Source organism: Rissa tridactyla, chromosome 1 (genome assembly GCF_028500815.1).
Source record: "Rissa tridactyla isolate bRisTri1 chromosome 1, bRisTri1.patW.cur.20221130, whole genome shotgun sequence".
NCBI classification, from domain to species: domain Eukaryota; kingdom Metazoa; phylum Chordata; class Aves; order Charadriiformes; family Laridae; genus Rissa; species Rissa tridactyla.
The window spans coordinates 8,170,895-8,187,561 of NC_071466.1; the positions used below are offsets into that span (position 1 = coordinate 8,170,895).

Below are 16,667 nucleotides of genomic sequence, written 5' to 3' on the forward strand. Positions count from 1 at the left end.
AGGAAAGTATGCCTACGTCCTGGCAAACTAAGGGCAATTTAGATCACTACATGTGACTTATTTCCTACCACCCATCAAATAAGGCAATCTTTAAAACCAAATACATGGAAATTGCCAACACCTCTGATAAATTCAGCCATTCATAACCCAGTTGGCCCCTGAAAAAAAAAAAAAAAAAAAAAGAATTTGCTGCCTAAAAGCAGCCAGGTGTGGATAGAGTAAAGGAGTACTTCTAGCTATAAAGAAACCCTGAAGGATTTCAGGTTCGCAGCAACAAAGTCTCCATTTACCTTTCAGGGGGAAAAACCTCCTTCTCCATCACCGTGGTAGAAAGACAATCTTTGTATAGTAATGCCAGCATAGATCTACCACATGAAAGGATATGGTAGCTTCAGTGAGCTACAGAAGATAAACATGTCATGCCTAAAAATGAGCCAACGATCCTAAAAGCATCCTGAATCACTTGTTCCACAAATTCCCCAGTCACCAAGTATGAAGAAATGTAACACGAAGAGCCAAACAGAGATTATAAACACAGAAATGTATTTTTAAACCTATTTGCTAACACATTTCAAAACACATTTTTTATTATAGTATTGTCAAGTCATGAAAAGATTCTTCAGCTTTACTGCTACTAAGCTCCCACAGAGAAGAGAAACACAACACGGCTTGTAAGACTGCAATGGATATTTGAGGTTTTTTTAAAATAGATATTCAAATTTTACGTTGTGTCAAAAGTCATCCAACTCCCAGGAAAGCTTTCCACTCGACTATCGGCACATAGATTTGTCAAATCTTAGGTACGCTTTCCAGAAGGAAAACATGTTGCCTTTTCTTCCCGGCCTCCAGGACCCGAATCTGTTGTTTGCACACAAAACGTTGTATTATCACTCAAAAAGAGGACATTAGATTTAATTAAACACGGTAGGTTTGCTTATGTACAGCCCTCAAGGAGATGAAGTATCTGCAGAGGGGCTGGGAAAAAGGTAGATAGACCTATACGCCTCATCCCCAACCAAGAAGAATCCCGTTTGGAATAAGCAGTAGTTCGGTCTTCGTCCTCTCCAAATGACATAGTCTAAGCCTTCAAACTACAAACATTTAAAGCAGCGCTCAGTTTTACATAACGATATCAAAGCTATTGGAATGACAAGTATGCTTATGATCTGGTGGGCTGCCAAAAATCATCTGCTAGTATACCAGACAATAGATGCATTCTGCTAGAACTCATCAGAGAACTTTCTGATCTTTTCCTTGCATCGCTTCTTTTTAGTTTTATAGAAAACTGAACTGAAATGATATAAAAAAATGTAATTAAGAGTTTTAAATCCTACACAAATACTATGGGGTTTACGTATTGCATATGTGATTTGAATGCTTGCATTTATATGCTAACAAATACTGGAATTATTTGTAATAATTTAACATTTTAAAATATGCATTCTTAATCACTAACTTGCAAATCATATATTCAGAGTTTCTTGTTGCCACTGTAGCAGTTAAGTTGGTAGAATTCAGAGCATTAAACAAGAGCATAACAAGAACATAAAACAACGGCACAAAGTTGTACCCTTGCAGTGCCTGAAAGCTCCAACAGTACTACGAAAGGACCTGAACTCAAGTCTTGATAAACAAACGGCATTCAGTTAAAATTTAATACTTTTGGATAACAGCAGGGTGCTTTCTATAAAAATAATTCTTCATTCCAGAGACAAAAAGATCCTGTGTGTGGTTCCAGCGAGCGTTGCTTTCTGGAACGCTCCGGAATCACGGTGGCTGCATATCCTGAATACAGTCATAAACACACAAGTAATGGGATGACGAGGTTGACACCCAACTTCTCACACGAGCGTCACACACTGACCAGCGCGCTATCAAAACTACCCAGCTCCTTCCCAGCTAAACGCAATTAAAAGGCCTCTCCACCACAACCCAAGATTTTATTTCTTTTTTTTTTTTCCAGCAAAGGTTTATAAGCAAAAATTCTCTTGTTCTCTCTTATCTGATATTTGAACAAATCGTTGACACGATGGAGCTGTCATATCCTATCGCATCATTCCACGTTTAAAGAACGTTTAATCTGTAAATCCATGCAGTGATTCTGCAAACGCAGATTGCTTGCAACAAGAACGCTGAATAGAGACTATGTACGTATAGTGACCGTGTTAGTGAATTAAATATATTAACGCAGTCTCTTAATCCGTAACGTTAAAATTTACAAATTAAATTAACTGTAGAAATTAAATTACATTGAAGAAAAATATTTTAAGCCGACATTTTCACATGTTTTCCTGCTTTTGTATCCACAGGCTAATAACGGTTATGACATCTTTCAGCAGAATACAGACGGAAGTAATTATAAACTCCTCAAAAATAGGAAATGCTAACAAAACCTGGGCTAGAGCAGCAGTACCTGGTCTAGATGTTCTAAAAATAAGCTTCTATCTAGGGGGAAAAGATTCCTTGGATCAGTCTTTACTTATTACTCAGCATTTGCTAGTTAAACACTGCAGAGCCACTAATTTTATTCTAAGGAAATGAATGCCGTGATCTTTCCCATACAAAAAAGCGTTTCAATACCCACAGAAGAAAAACAGAGGAGAGAAGGCTCAAGCCTCGACATCCTGATTTATGAAGAGAGGACACTGCGAGAGTGAGACGAACAGTATGTAATCTGTCAAAGTTGCCACATTTGCATTTTATATACAAATATAAAGCAAGAAATCTCATTTAAATAATTAACGGGTGGACTATACACTGCCAAAAAGAGCAGGACAGCAGTGAGCTCACTGCTGAATATTCTACAGAAGAACCATCCTAGAAATTGATCTTCTCCAAATGGAATGATTAATCCTCCGTAGAATGCCAGGTATCCACTACCACCGTGTTTTGTTAAAAGCAAACTTTTAACTTCAAGAGGAGCAATCACATTAGGTAAAATGAATAATAAAACCCCCACAATTGATGTCATGTAGATTTTCCCTATTGATCTTAACCTGTGCAGAGTTTTAAATTACAAACGCAAATACCCTCTTACAAGTTTCTGGTTAAAAATACAATCTATTTAAAAGTGCTGTTCAAAGCTATCTCTACGAGACATAAATCATCAGTGGTTTTAAAATATTTTAATAATTTTAGCAGCCTCTTATAACCGGTAAATCAAAGTCTCAGTCTATTATATAGAGAACTATTGCTGAAAAGACCACTGCTTTTTGTATGTTGTTTGTGACTTTTTTTTAACATTTCCCCCATTGAAGAGAAGAAAAAATGGTTTGCATTGTGTTAGCTCCAGTTATAATTTCCAGCTGTGTCAAAACTTTAACAGCCTAAAAGCAGGAAATCCAAAGAGGAAATTCCATCGTCAGTTCCTGAAGTTTTGTAACTCAAATGTTCTTCCAAAAACTGGATCTTAAAGGAATTTTGGTAGCATTTTCTGTAACCTTACCTGATATCTTCAAGTAGCTCACATTCTGCCTGATGCTTGGCCTGAAGTTTTGTCATCTGCTCAACCTGAATGTTTTTTAGCTCTTGTGTAACTTTCACCTAGAAAATAAAACCACAGACCACATATATTTTCTGTAGAGTTTAAGTCAAATTTCAACAAGAAAAAAAACAACAATTCATGTCTTTAATCTATTTTGAAATTGCACATTTCAGTGGAAAATTCGAACACACAGCTAAGAGGGCAGTTTAACCCTACACAACATTCATAGAGGCTGATTTCAGTAAGCGCTGTCACCCCAAGCTGGCTTATACTGCACACGACAAGAATCCCACACTTATCCCCAATCATTAACAGAAGTGCAATTTTATTCCAAAACCTGGGAGGGTAACTTGCGTGCAACAGGAGTTTTGCCTACCAAAAAAGAAAAAGCAGACCACAAAATTAACTTAGAGTGTATACATTTAGCACTTCAGTGCAAGTCACACAATTCTGAAATTCATTAAACTGTCCTACAATTGCTGTTACTTAAAGATAGTTTAAACATGAAATTGTTTTTTATTGTGCATCAGATCAAAAGAGCCCTCTATAAAAAGGCTTCAGAAGGTTGGCCTTACATTTTTAGCATTGGTGCTGTTTTCCCTTGAACCTTGTGATCACAAAGGTAAAATTTGAATTCTTAGGGAATCTACCTGATAACTGGCAGGTAGCAGCACCATTGGCACAGGTATCAGGAATGATTTGATTTTGGAAGGAAACCTTGGGGTCGTTTTGTTCTTGTTTTTATAAAACAAGAGGTCTCGGCATTTAAGCCCTCTAGTGATCACAGGGAATCCATGTATCGGCCTAAAAAATGATCACCAGCATATCTGAAGACATTATGCATTCATGAGGACAGAAATGCCAAACAGTTACTGTAATGGGGGAAGAGAGATGAAAAATTCAGAGAGGAAGACGACACAGATCTCCCTCTTCCTCACTAGCCAGGCAAAAAAAAAAATCTAGATCTCATCAGCCAGGAAAAGCCTCCTCAATTTTAACACTGAAAACAATCCCCCAGCAACAAGCATCCTTTAATCACAACATTATATAAAGACAAGTTTTTCACATGATAAAAAAAATAAAAATCACATGTATGCCCCTGACTCTAAGCAGAAAAAGTGTCTATTTTTAATATGAACTTTCAGCATTTTTATTTGTACATGAAAAAAAAAACCCTACTCAAAATAAATAAACCCACACAAGATGACCCAATGTAATGGAAATAATCTCAAATGAAACAATATAGGCAAAGAATGACAAACACGTAATATAAATAAGCCACCAAATGCAAACTAAAATAGAAATAAGAACTATTTAACAAAAGCAGAGTCCAGACGCAAAACAAGAGGTCGAGAGGCAGGAACGAGCCAAGGAGAGATCTTCACTGCAGCTGCCTGCCAGGGCTACTGGGGAGCTGGGGGGATGACAAGGGATTTCTGTTTACGCTCCCTCTCAGCCTTCCTCCCCTCCCAACCTCTCCCAGTCACTATTATACAGTTCACACACAGCAAACCCCTGCAATCTCCTCTCCTCGCTGAGAAATCTCAACATCGCGTATGAAATCTCAAGCATCTGCGGAGAGCTACGACAATCAGGCTGTAAATGATTACAGCCCAAACCACCTAATCGGGCAGCATCGCAAAGAATACAGAATGCGTACACAGCTCAAAACCACAAAACTCCCTTCCACAGTGCCTGTAAAGGAGCTGCCCCTCCATCCCTGGCCCCGCTTCGCCGTCTCTGGCTCCCCCTTTCTCCCCACACACCGACCATAGCACACAACCCTCAAAATAACTAACCAATAAATCTCCATGTATTGGTACTTACATGTAGCTCAAGACCCCACTACAGATCAAGCCTCCCAGATAAGGACCTGAACACAGACACACTAGGAACAGCCTTTTTTACCAAATCTCCATTCCTTCTTGCGCCTCTTCACACACCAGCTCTCCCCCCTAATGCAAAGCACCCCATATTCCCATGGACCACATGGACACAAAAAAGCCTCCCCGCTGCATTTGCAGATTGTTCCCATCACACATATGTTGCACATTTTTGGCTGCCCCTCTTTGCCGGCACTCCTGATACGTGCCAGGATAGCCTGCATCCTTCCCTCAACTCCAGACATGACCTTCTGCTCCAAGACAACCAACCCATAGCCATTGGCATCAACCCACCATGGTGCCCGAAGCCAGCTGAGCCGCCAAAATACACCCCACAACCGGTACGGTCTCAACACCCCCGTGCAGCCAAGCTGTCTGCAGTCACTGACCCCCTTTCAGCCCTTCATAGCCATCGCTCTCCTTCATCGGGAGAACCTCCGGTGGGCATGGGGGTGGCCCAGCCATGGCCACCCAAAACATCCACTGCCCAACCACTGCCGCCCCCCACACCTCTTTCCCCACCAGCACCTTCCCCATGCCCTCTTCTACCTCCAGACCTCACCTCCACACCTGACCCATCCCACCCCACCACCACCTCTGGCCCCCCAGGTCCAGTTTCCAACACCCCCCCACACCCCAGACGCTCCCCCCTCACCCACCTTGCTGGGACCACCCTTAGGACCCCACCGCCCCCAGTTCTCCCCCCCTCCCCCGCCATTCCCTCCTCACACTTGCTCTCCCTCTCCTAAACCTGCCTCCAGGCTCCACCACCCCACAGCCAACCTGCTGCCCCCCCCTCCCCCCCCACGCATCCAGCCCCCCTCCATAACTCACCCCCCAGGCCCCACCACCCTGCCCCATTCCAGTCAGCCCCCCACACACACACACAGCCCCACCGGCGGAGGGGGGGGGGGGGGCTCCTCACCTTCCTCGGCGGGGGCTGCATGGTGCTGCGCTGGGTCTCCACATCAATTCCCTCCCCCCCGGCAGCAGGCTGCGGCCCCCGCTGCAGGAGGAGGAGGAGGAGGAGGAGGAGGAGGAGCGGGCAGCGACCGTCTGCCTCCCGGTTCGGGGCGAGTCCCGGTCGGCGGGAGGAGCGGGGGTGGATGAGGGGAAGGGGGGGTTGGGGAAGGGACGGGGGGGGAGGCCGCCTCTTCCTCACGGGCAGCGGCGGGCGGGCGCCGAGCAGCGTCCCCGAGTCCCGGCCCTGGGGAGCGGGGAGGGAAAGGAGGCAGGCGGAGGGGAGGCGGGGACGGGGATGAAGGAGGAGGGGAAAGGAGAAAGAAAAAAAAAAAAAAAAAAACGGGAAAAGGAGGAAAAAAATATATATATAAAAAAAAAAAAAAAAGGCGTCAGCGGACCGCGGCTCGGGAGCGCCCCGCTGAGGCGACGCGCGTCCCGCCAAGGGGCGAGGCCTCCCGGCCAGCCAGAGCGGCCACCATAGAGCGGCGGCGGCGGCGCGGACAGAGCGGCGGCGCGGCCACGCCCTCCCTCACGCAGCGCCCGCGGCCGCTGGGGGGCGCCGTGCGCGGGGCGGGGGGGTGGGAAGGGGGGGGCGGGGGGGTGGGAAGGGGGGGGCGGGGGGGGTAGAGGAAGGTACGCAGGGGGTGGGGGGGAGAGGGGGTGCATAGGGAACGCAGGGGGTGTCCGGGGGGGTACACGGGGGGTGCAAGGGTATGCACAAGGGGAGTGCACGGGGAGGTACGCGGAGGGGTGGCAAGGCTGTGCACACTGGGGGTGCACGGGGGGGGTGGGGGGGGTGCAAGGGTGTACACAGGTGGGGTGCGTGGAGGGGTAGCAAAGTTGTGCACAGGGGGTGCACAAGGGGGGAGCACGGCGGAGTACACGGGGAGGTGGAAAGGTTGTGCAGAGGGGGTGCGTAGGGGCGCGGGGGGGCGCGGGGGGGCGCAGGAGGGGAGTGCACGGGGGGTGCGCAAAGGGGGTTCGGGGGGGCGCAAGGGTGTGCACAGGTCGGCTGCACGGGGAGGTACAAGGGTGGGGTGGGAAGGTTGTGCACAGGGGGTGCATGGGGGGGTGCACAGGGGCGTACGGGGGGGTGCAGGGAGTGCACGGTGAGGCGGGGGGGCAGAAGGGGTGCACAGGGAGCGCGGGGGGGCTGCAGGGGTGTGCACAGGGGATGCACGGGGGGGTGCAGGTGGGGGGGGCGCAGGAGGGGTGCCGAGGGGGCACAGGGCGGTGCACGGGCCGATGCACGGGGGGGCTGCAGAGGTGTGCCATGGGGGTGCACAAGGGAGGGTGCAGGGGGGGCATAGAGTGTGCACGGGGGGAGCACAGGAGGTGCCGTGGGTGTACAGGAAGGTGGGGGGGGGGCACAGAGGGTGCCGTGGGTGCACATCGCGGGGGGGGGGGGGGGGCACAGGGGGTGCACGGGGTGCAGGGATGCGGACGGGCTGTGCACAAGGTGGGGGGGGGCAGGTGGGGGTGCAAAGGAGGTGCACGGGGGGTGTGCAGGGGTTTGCACGGGGGGGTGCAGGGATGCGCAAAGAGTGTGCAAAAGTGGGGTGCGGGGGGGTGCACAGGGCCTGCAGGGGTGTGCAGGAGGGGGGTGTAGGGTGTGCACGAGGGTGTGCCTATGGGGGTACAGAGGGGGGTGCCTATGGGGGTACAGGGGGGTTCAGGGTGTGCAGGGGGGGTGCATAGAGGGGTGCAGGGGGGTTCACAGCGGTGTGCATTTGGGGGTGCAGGGGGTGCACAGAGGTGTGCATTTGGGGGTAGAGGGGGTGCATACAGGAGTGCCGGGGGTTCAGTGTGTGCACAGGGGGTGCATAGAAGGGTGCAGGGGGGTTCACGGGGGTGTGCACTTGGGGGTACAAGGGGGTGCACGGGGGCTGCATTTGGGGGTCCAGGGGGATACATATAAGGGTGCAGGGTGTGCATTTGGAGGTACGGGGGGATGTAGAGGGGTACAGGGGAGTGACTAGAGGGGTGCAGGATGTGCACGGGGGTGTGCATATGGGGGGGCAGGGTGTGTACACGGGTGCATTTGGGGGTACAGGGGAGTGCACGGGGGTGTGCATTTGGGGGTACAGTGGGGTGCATAGAGGGGTGTGCATTGGGGGATACAGGAGGGTGCACGGGGGGGTGCATAGAAGGGTGCAGAACGTGCATGGGGGCGTGCATTGGGGGTGCGCAGTGGGGTGCGGGGTGAGCACAGGGCTGTGTATGTGGGGGTGCAGGGGGGTTCACAGGGGTGTGCATTTAGGGGTACAGGGAGGTGCAGGGTGTGCACGGGGGTGTGCATTTGGGGGATAGAGAGGGGTGCACAGGGCTGTGCATTGGGGGTACAGGGGTGTGCATATGGGGGTGCGGGGTGTGCACGGGGGTGTGCTTGTGGGAGTACAAGAGGGATGCATAGAGGGGTGCGGGGTGTGCATGGGGGTGTGCATATGGGGGTGCAGTGGGGTGCATAGAGAGGTGCACAAGGGGTGCGCAGGGACCCCACAGGGCTGTTGCTCAGGGCCACCACCAGCATGCTGCGCGTTGGCCCAGCCTCCAAGGCACAAGTCCGCCGCAGGCTCCGTCCACACAGTTTGGGGTGCAGGACACAGCCCGTGCCACCCAGGAGCTGCACCCCGGCACCGTGCAGACGCGGTGCACCGCAGGAAAAGCAGCCATCACCTTCCCTCCAGCACTTTTCCCGAGCAAAGTGGGGCAGCGAGAGCCAGACTTGGGCTGGGGTTGAAGTATATAAGGGACTGTCACCCTCAAAGCCTGGGGACAACGGCTGGAGCAGTCCCTTGACGGTGACACCCAGGTCCGCGGTGCATCCCAAGGGCACCGCGCCGGGAGCAGAGCACCCAAACAGCCTTTTGCAGGAGGTTGCTTTTAATCAAAGGAGAATAAAATGAAGCTGAACGCTTGAGCGCTGCAGACACGGGTGGGATGCAGGGGAGCCCAGGAGGCAGCAGTGATGTTCCCCGACACGCAATGTCGTGTTTGGCTAGGCGCGAATTAAAAAAAAAGCCTGATCAGAGATGCTTTTTTTTTAAATTTTATTTATTTTTTTCCCCCTAGTACTTAGGTTGCTTGGCTTAGCTTATTAGATCTGCTGCAATGAAATCTTTGAAATATTAAAATGCATTTGGATGTTTCCTTTAAGCAAATTACCAGGGCAGTTTGCAGAGTGTAAGGCAATTCTCATAATTGCATTTTCCCAAGTGCTCCAGCGTTGCTGCTGCTCCAGCGCCGGCTCCTTTATTATTGATGAACTGCTTTACTCCAGCTCCCAGAAAATGACCCCTCGCCTTTAAAGATGCTTTAACCATCTTTTAACACTTTTTTTTAAAAAAAAAAAAAAAAACCAAACTAAAATGCAACTTGAATTCTCCTTTCTCCTCCAGCTATTAGTTTATTTAGTGCTGCTAATTAGTCTAACCCGTTCTCCCTGGGAAACCTTCTCTAAATGATTAGTGAGAGGTGGTGCATCAATGGATGCTGTGAAAATATGTTGCGTCTCTCTGTTTGAGCTGCACGACCTGCAGACCCCGAAGGTGTTGGTGCAAGACCATGCCCCGTGCCCAGTAGCAAGTTTAAATGCATCTAATGCGACTCCTACATACCCAAGAGTAGAGGAGAAAGTGCTTTGGGAAGACAGGAGCATGGAGTGCAATCATTATTTCATATATCTATTGCAGTTCCTCCACGCGGTTTGGCCAGGATGAGCAAATGCAATGGGATGCGCTTCGGGGGAAATGCAGAGGCTGGTTCCTTCAAGCCGGAAAGTGGAAAAATGGATTGGAAAAAAGCATTTTGACGGGCTAAGAAAAATTAGGTGGTGCTTTGGAATCATAGAATCATGGAATTGTCCAGGTGGGAAGGGACCTTTCAGATCATCGAGTCCAACCATCAACCTAACGCTGACAAAGCCACGACTGACCCTTGTCCCTCAGCACCACGTCTGTCCGGCTTTTAAATCCCTCCAGGGATGACGACTCCACCACTGCCCTGGGCAGCCTCTTCCAATGCTTGACAACCTTTTTAGGGAAGAAATTTTTCCTAATATCCATCCTAAACCTCCCCTGGTGCAACTTGAGGCCATTTCCTCTTGTCCCATCGCCTGTTCCTTGGGAGAAGAGCCCGACCCCCCCTGGCTACCCCCTCCTTTAAGGGGGTTGTAGAGAGCGAGAAGGTCTCCCCTCAGCCTCCTTTTCTTCAGGCTGAACACCCCCAGCTCCCTCAGCCGCTCCTCACAAGACTTGTGCTCCAGACCCCTCACCAGCTCCGGTGCCCTTCTCTGGACACGCTCCAGCACCTCAATGGCTTTTTGTGTGGTGAGGGGCCCAAAACTGGACACAGCACTCGAGGTGGGGCCTCACCAGTGCCAGAGCATGAAATAAAGATGATGATCCAAACGTATATAATGTAAGTGTCTAAGTGAAGTATGTTTTATAAAAAATACTTGTTTTCACAGCATAAATTGAGTTCAAACTGCATATTCTGAGCCTTTACCCCTTGATTTCTTCTTCTTGATCACACAGGTCCATATCTTTGCATCTTGCCGAAAACATGAGCTGGAGTTGAAGGCAGCCAGGTATCCTGCAAACCCCGATGAATACAGGCAAGCCCAGCTGAACCTGAACATCACAACTGATGCTAACGTGGGGTTTTTTTCTTCCTTAAGTTATATATGCCAAGAAAGTTCCTGACCAGATGTTGGAGATACAATAACTAATCCTCTACCAGGCTGGCTTGGTGGCCCGCATCCCAATCAACCTCCATCTGCTGCATCCACCTGCTGATACAGCTGCACCAGATGTTGTTCACACGTGTTCCAGCCTTCCTTGCTGCCAGAAAATAAAACTCTGGGTTGCAGCAGCTCAACCGCCAACGGACCCATAAGAGCAAAAGGGAGTTTCTGCTGCCTTTTTGGGGCATCGCATGAAGGTTTGCACCCAGCTAACGGGAGCTCAGTGTTTCTATTCCCTCCAAAAAGATGGACCCACTGATGGGTTTCTAGAGGTTGGAGCAATTATTTGGGTTAATAGTCATGCAGGGCATATTCAGAAGCCATTGCATCGATGTGCTGGGTCTAAATCTGAGCTAGATTTTGATTTTGGTGGAATTTATTTGCTTTGTGTTGATAGGAGGTAGTTAAGGCCGTGTAGCTCAAAGGGGTTCAGCCCCTAATATTCACTAAGATACGCAGAACAGTCAGCGCAGGAGGTTTATTAAGGGCTTCGTTCTCCAGGGTCTCCACAAGCAGCAAGCGTACTCACAATTAAAAAACTAAGCAATAAAATAAATGCGTCCACTGCTACAGAAATAGAGTTATTAATGGCAGGGGGTGGGCTGGATTAGTTAAATAATCATTGAAAAGGGAGATACAGCATCAATGAAGAGGGACATGCAGCATCATTTAAGAGAGAGATGCAGCCAAAGGACTTTTATAGTTTTCTGAATAGTCAGAATAGTCAATTGTCTTATTTTTTCTCAGAACAAGAAGCACAGGAAACATTTTGAAGGAAACCTGACATTTCCAAGGAGCTGGGCCAAGCTTTCAGCAGAGATTTACAGCTCCAGGAAAGCGCTGGCGGTGGGTTGCAGCCGCCAAATGGGACCATTTCAGGTGGGTTTTGCTTCTCCTTCGGTTGGGGATGCTCAAAGTGCAACTCAGGATGTTCTTGGCATGCATCAAAAGAACCGTGGCCAGCAGATCCAGAGAGGTGATTCTCCCCCTCTACTCTACTCTCATGACACCCCACCTGGAGTACTGTGTCCAGCTCTGGAGCCATCAGCACAAGAAGGACATGGAGCTGTTGGAGCGGGTCCAGAGGAGGGCCATGAGGATGATCAAAGGGCTGGAGCACCCCTCCTATGAAGACAGGCTGAAAGAGTTGGGGTTGTTCAGCCTGGAGAAGAGAAGGCTCCGGGGAGACCTTATAGCGGCCTTCCAGTCCCTGAAGGGGGCCTACAAGAAAGCTGGGGAGGGGCTGTTTGCGAGGGCACGTAGCGATAGGACGAGGGACAATGGTTTAAACTAGAGCAGGGCAGGTTTAGATCAGACGTTGGGAAGAAGTTCTTTACACTGAGGGTGGTGAGACACTGGCCCAGGTTGCCCAGAGAGGTGGGGGAGGCCCCATCCCTGGAGACATTCAAGGCCAGGCTTGATGAGGCTCTGAGCAACCTGATCTAGTTGATGTCCCTGCTCACTGCAGGGCGGTGGGACTAGATGGCCTTTAAGGGGCCCTTCCAACCCAGCACATGCTACGATTCCATGACTCTGTGGTGAGCACCATGACATTCAGACATTGTTTTGCATGCTCAGGTCTCTTCAAAAGGTTTTCCATGGGGAAATGGAAGATTCCGATCAGCTGGTGGCACCCACTGCAGCTATCTGGCTCCTCATGAGTTAATCTGCTCTGCCAGCTAACGAGCTAGAGGTATTCCAGAGGCGACAGGAGCAATTCCTCCTCCATCTGGGACTGACCCTGGCCCAGCAGCCTGGAACCGGTTCCCAGTCCCCTGCTTAGTGCTGCTCCCTCACTAACTGGGACCCAGTTCATCTCCATCACTGGGAAACTGGGAGCTGGATGCACCAGGAACTGGCTGCATATTGGCAAGAACAAGGAAATTTATGAATTGGGTATTGAGATAAAAACCTCCCAGCAATGGGCATGAGCAAATACTCCCCCGGCATTCCTCGGAGCAGTCACGCATCCCTAATTCCCTGAGCAATGCACAGCACAGCAAGGGAATAAGCAGGGAAACGACCCAAATTATGTGCTGGTAGAAGTAAGATATAGCTGGTTTGGCTCAAAAATAGGAAAAATAAATCATGATCCTCATTGAGATAAGCAAGTCCTGGGGTACGAGCATCTGTGCTAACGGGGAAGAGCTTTTCCAGTTCACGGGTTGTCCTGGGCGGTGATGGAGTGGCTCCAGCTGAGCTGGCTGGCGGCTTTCCCATCAAATCCTGTTGCAGAAGTGAGATCCCAAAGGATCTGCCTTCCCTCAGGGATCTGCCCGTGCTGCCAGGTCATGCCTGCACAGGCAGCTTTTCCTGAACATCTCTGAGCACGCCTTGTTTGCTTTCATGAAGAAAGTGGCTCCCAAAATCCACCAATAAAGTGTGATCCATGATGCGATCCTACATGGTGGGCAAAAAGGTGTTGTGTGTGTCAGTGGCAGGGAGTTGGGAAAGACCTAAGGAATGATGGAACAAGGGGTTTGGGGACCTATGCTCCATTTGGGGACCTGTCTTCTGTATAAGCCAAGGAGAGGGTGTGTGCTTCTCCATCCCCACGTCTCTTGGCCATGCAACCCTCCTGCTTATAGAACCATAGAATCATTTATGTTGAAAAAGACCCTTAAGATCATCGAGTCCAACCTTACACTGCCAAGTCCACCACTAAACCATAGAGTCATAGAATCATAGAATGGTTAGAGTTGGAAGGGACCTTAAAGATCATCCAGTTCCAACCCCCTGCCCTGGGCAGGGACACCTCCCACCAGACCAGGTTGCTCCAAGCCCCATCCAACCTGGCCTTGAACCCCTCCAGGGATGGGGCAGCCACAGCTTCTCTGGGCAACCTGGGCCAGGGGCTCACCACCCTCACAGCCAAGAATTTCTTCTTAACATCTCATCTACATCTCCCCCATTCCAGTTTAAAACCCTTCCCCCTCGTCCCATGGCTCCCTTCCCTCATCCAGAGTCCCTCCCCAGCTTTCCTGGTTTCCTGGAGCCCCTTGAGAGACTGGAAGGGGCTCTAAGGTCTCCGTGGAGCCTTCTCTTCTCCAGGCTGAACACCCCCAGCTCTCTCAGCCACTCCTCATAGGACTTGTTCTCTAGACCCTTCACCAGCTTTGTTGGTCTTTGGATGCGCTCCAGCACCTTGATGCCTTTCTTATAGTGGCTCCATTGTCTGTCACATCATGTCACGTCATGTCCTTATATCCATGACAGTCCTTCATCTCAAGAGTGATGAATCCCATCCCCAACCTGTTTTAGGTCCCCAGCCGTGGTGCAAGGTCCAGCGCCTGGGCTGGCTCTGGCAACACCTCTGTTGCCCAGAGAGGTGGAAGACGCCTCATCCCTGGAGACATCCCAGGCCAGGTTGGACGGGGCTCTGAACAACCTGGTCTAGTTGAAAATGTCCCTGCTTATGGCAGGGGGGCTGGACTAGATGGCCTTTAAAGGTCCTTTCCAACCCAAACCCTTCTATGATTCTATAATAGTGGGGGGATGCAATGCAATGGCGGGAAACCCCCAGGAGACCAAGCTGTGGGTGCTCCCCAAGATCTTTACCCCAAGCCTGGCCTTGCTCCATGTCAGCTCGCCAAGGGGACAATGTTGAAACAGCCTCAGGAGTCACGTGGGGTTTTCTGGCGGGCACATCCCATGGAGGGAGATAAATAAAACACAGCCGTGCCCCGAGTGGTTAAGAAAATAATTTTTATCAGCCTTGTTGATTTTAATCTTCCGTGTCTTAGTCTTCTGGAATGTTTTTTGTCAATCTGGCTGTTTGCAAAGGTTCATTCCCTCCCTACAACCCATCCAGGAGGGTCCGAGTCCTTGTGAGGATGTTCAGGGCATTAATACTCGGGTTTCCCATTGGATATGCTGGTGGGAACGGGGATTTGCTTCCCTGGGGTCCACACTGGAGCGAGGAGGGGGATGAGATTTTGGAGGAGAGCAGCACCGAATTACCTGAGAAAGGCAGGAGCTCAACGTGGCATCACTAAGCCAGGCAGAATAAACGAATTTTTTTTAAATTAAATTTAATTGTTTTGTTTTATTATTTTTTCATTTTGTTTCATTATTTTTTCTTTTCATTTCATTTCATTTTATTTAGTTTTGTTTTGTTTTATTTTATTTTATTTTATTTTATTTTATTTTATTTTATTTTACTTCATTTCATTTCATTTCATATGACAGAGGGTACAGGGTCCCAAAGAGATACATAATACTCAGGGAACCCCAACAAAGATGAGACATAAAGGTTGGAAACCCCAAGAGCCAAACACCGCCTGATGGCGACAACCCACAGTTGAAAATATCATCTAAAAAAAAAGAAGAATCTGGCCATAAAAGCAAAATTTGGAGATGGATCCCAAGAAATGGAGGTTCACTTGATTCCCATCCTCACGCCGCTCCCTCGTTGTAGAAGCCATCGCTTTGGATTGGGGCTCCCGAGCGGCCGCTTCCCCATGTGCCTCTTTATTCTTCACGTCTGAATTTAATCCCTGAAGGAGTTTAAGCCTTTTTAAGTCCAAAAAACTCGCGGCCGAGGACAACGCTTTGCATTTAAGGACTCTTGGCTGGAAGGATGCGCTTCAGAGCAAAACCCAGGGTGTTTTAACCCACACTATGGGCAGGGTGATTAATGGATGAGGCAGCTCCGGCTGCGAAAGCCTCGGAGAAGAAACATTTCCACCAGCAAATCCGAGCAGCTGCTGATGAAGCAGATTTGGCCTGCTGAACTGGCAGGAGTTTTCCTGGCAGAAGGATTTGCTTGCCAAGAGAAACGGCGGCAGGAGGGGAATGCCGACGCAGCAGCCGCCGGTCTGCGAGGTTCCCCCCGATCCTGCCGAGACGATACGGGAACCGCTTCCTCCAGGGAAATCAGCTTTTTGTATTAAATAGGAATACCTAGGAATAGATAGTAGTCCTGTGAGGGGCAGGGAGTCAGACTCGATGCCCCTTATAGATAGATACAGACAGACAGACAGACAGACACATCAACAGATAGACAAATAGATCAAATAGATAAGAAAAAAAGAATGAAAAAATGAAAAAAATGAATGAAAGTCTATTAAAAAAAAAAAAAAAAGGACTAAAAGAAGAAAATTATCCTTAATAATAAACAGTGATCTCCTGGGGGGTGGCGGCACCGCTGGTCCCTTCCCTGCCTGTGTTTTTGCCCGCATGGGAGGTGATCTCTCCCGGGAGCAGGTAAAGCCAGAAATTGAGCTTGGGATTATCTGACGGCCGCGGTTTTGTTCTGAGTGTTTCTCCCAGGGCTTCAAAGACCTCAATGGCACCGCACCAGATGTTTCCAGCCTCCAGATGTTGTGCCTCCAGGTGTTTCCAGCTCCTCCTTTCTCCTCCAGCCCTTGCTACTGCTGCGTTAAGATGGGGACAGGTTTCGGGGAGGCCATGGAGACGTCATACCATGTGTTCATCTCAGGTTGGGGGTTTCCCAGCGTCTGTTGTGAGGGCTCCTTGCATCCCTCCGCTTCCTGGGATGTGGTGAAAGATCAGGGATGGTGAGTCCTGGTCCCACCTTGGTTGCTCAAAGCAACCCATGTGCTCAAGCAATGATGCTGGTACTCACCTTGCT

The 16,667-nt window shown here is 49.5% G+C and overlaps 1 protein-coding gene and 1 long non-coding RNA gene across 7 annotated transcripts in view; one reads left to right on the forward strand and one right to left on the reverse strand.

Annotated features, from left to right (window-relative positions):
- FCHSD2 (FCH and double SH3 domains 2) overlaps nt 1-6,439 on the reverse strand; it is a 180,944-nt gene extending 174,505 nt beyond the window's left edge. The window contains exons 1-2 of the mRNA XM_054188889.1: nt 6,293-6,439; nt 3,446-3,543 (exon numbers count right to left, since the gene is read on the reverse strand). Coding sequence (XP_054044864.1) covers nt 3,446-3,543; nt 6,293-6,313 — 119 coding nt within the window. The 5' untranslated portion in view covers nt 6,314-6,439. The remainder of the gene's footprint in view (nt 1-3,445; nt 3,544-6,292) is intronic.
- A 2,274-nt stretch (nt 6,440-8,713) lies between these two features.
- On the forward strand, nt 8,714-15,079 carry LOC128904490 (uncharacterized). 6 transcript variants are annotated; one of them, XR_008464515.1, is made up of 5 exons: nt 8,714-10,749; nt 10,866-10,918; nt 11,009-11,271; nt 11,828-11,953; nt 12,653-15,079. It is a non-coding gene; the product is annotated as an uncharacterized LOC128904490 (long non-coding RNA). The 6 variants fall into 6 exon arrangements; XR_008464516.1 differs by having other exon boundaries at nt 8,716-10,749; nt 11,831-15,079; XR_008464513.1 differs by having other exon boundaries at nt 8,717-10,749; nt 11,828-15,079.
- Nucleotides 15,080-16,667: the final 1,588 nt, after the last annotated feature.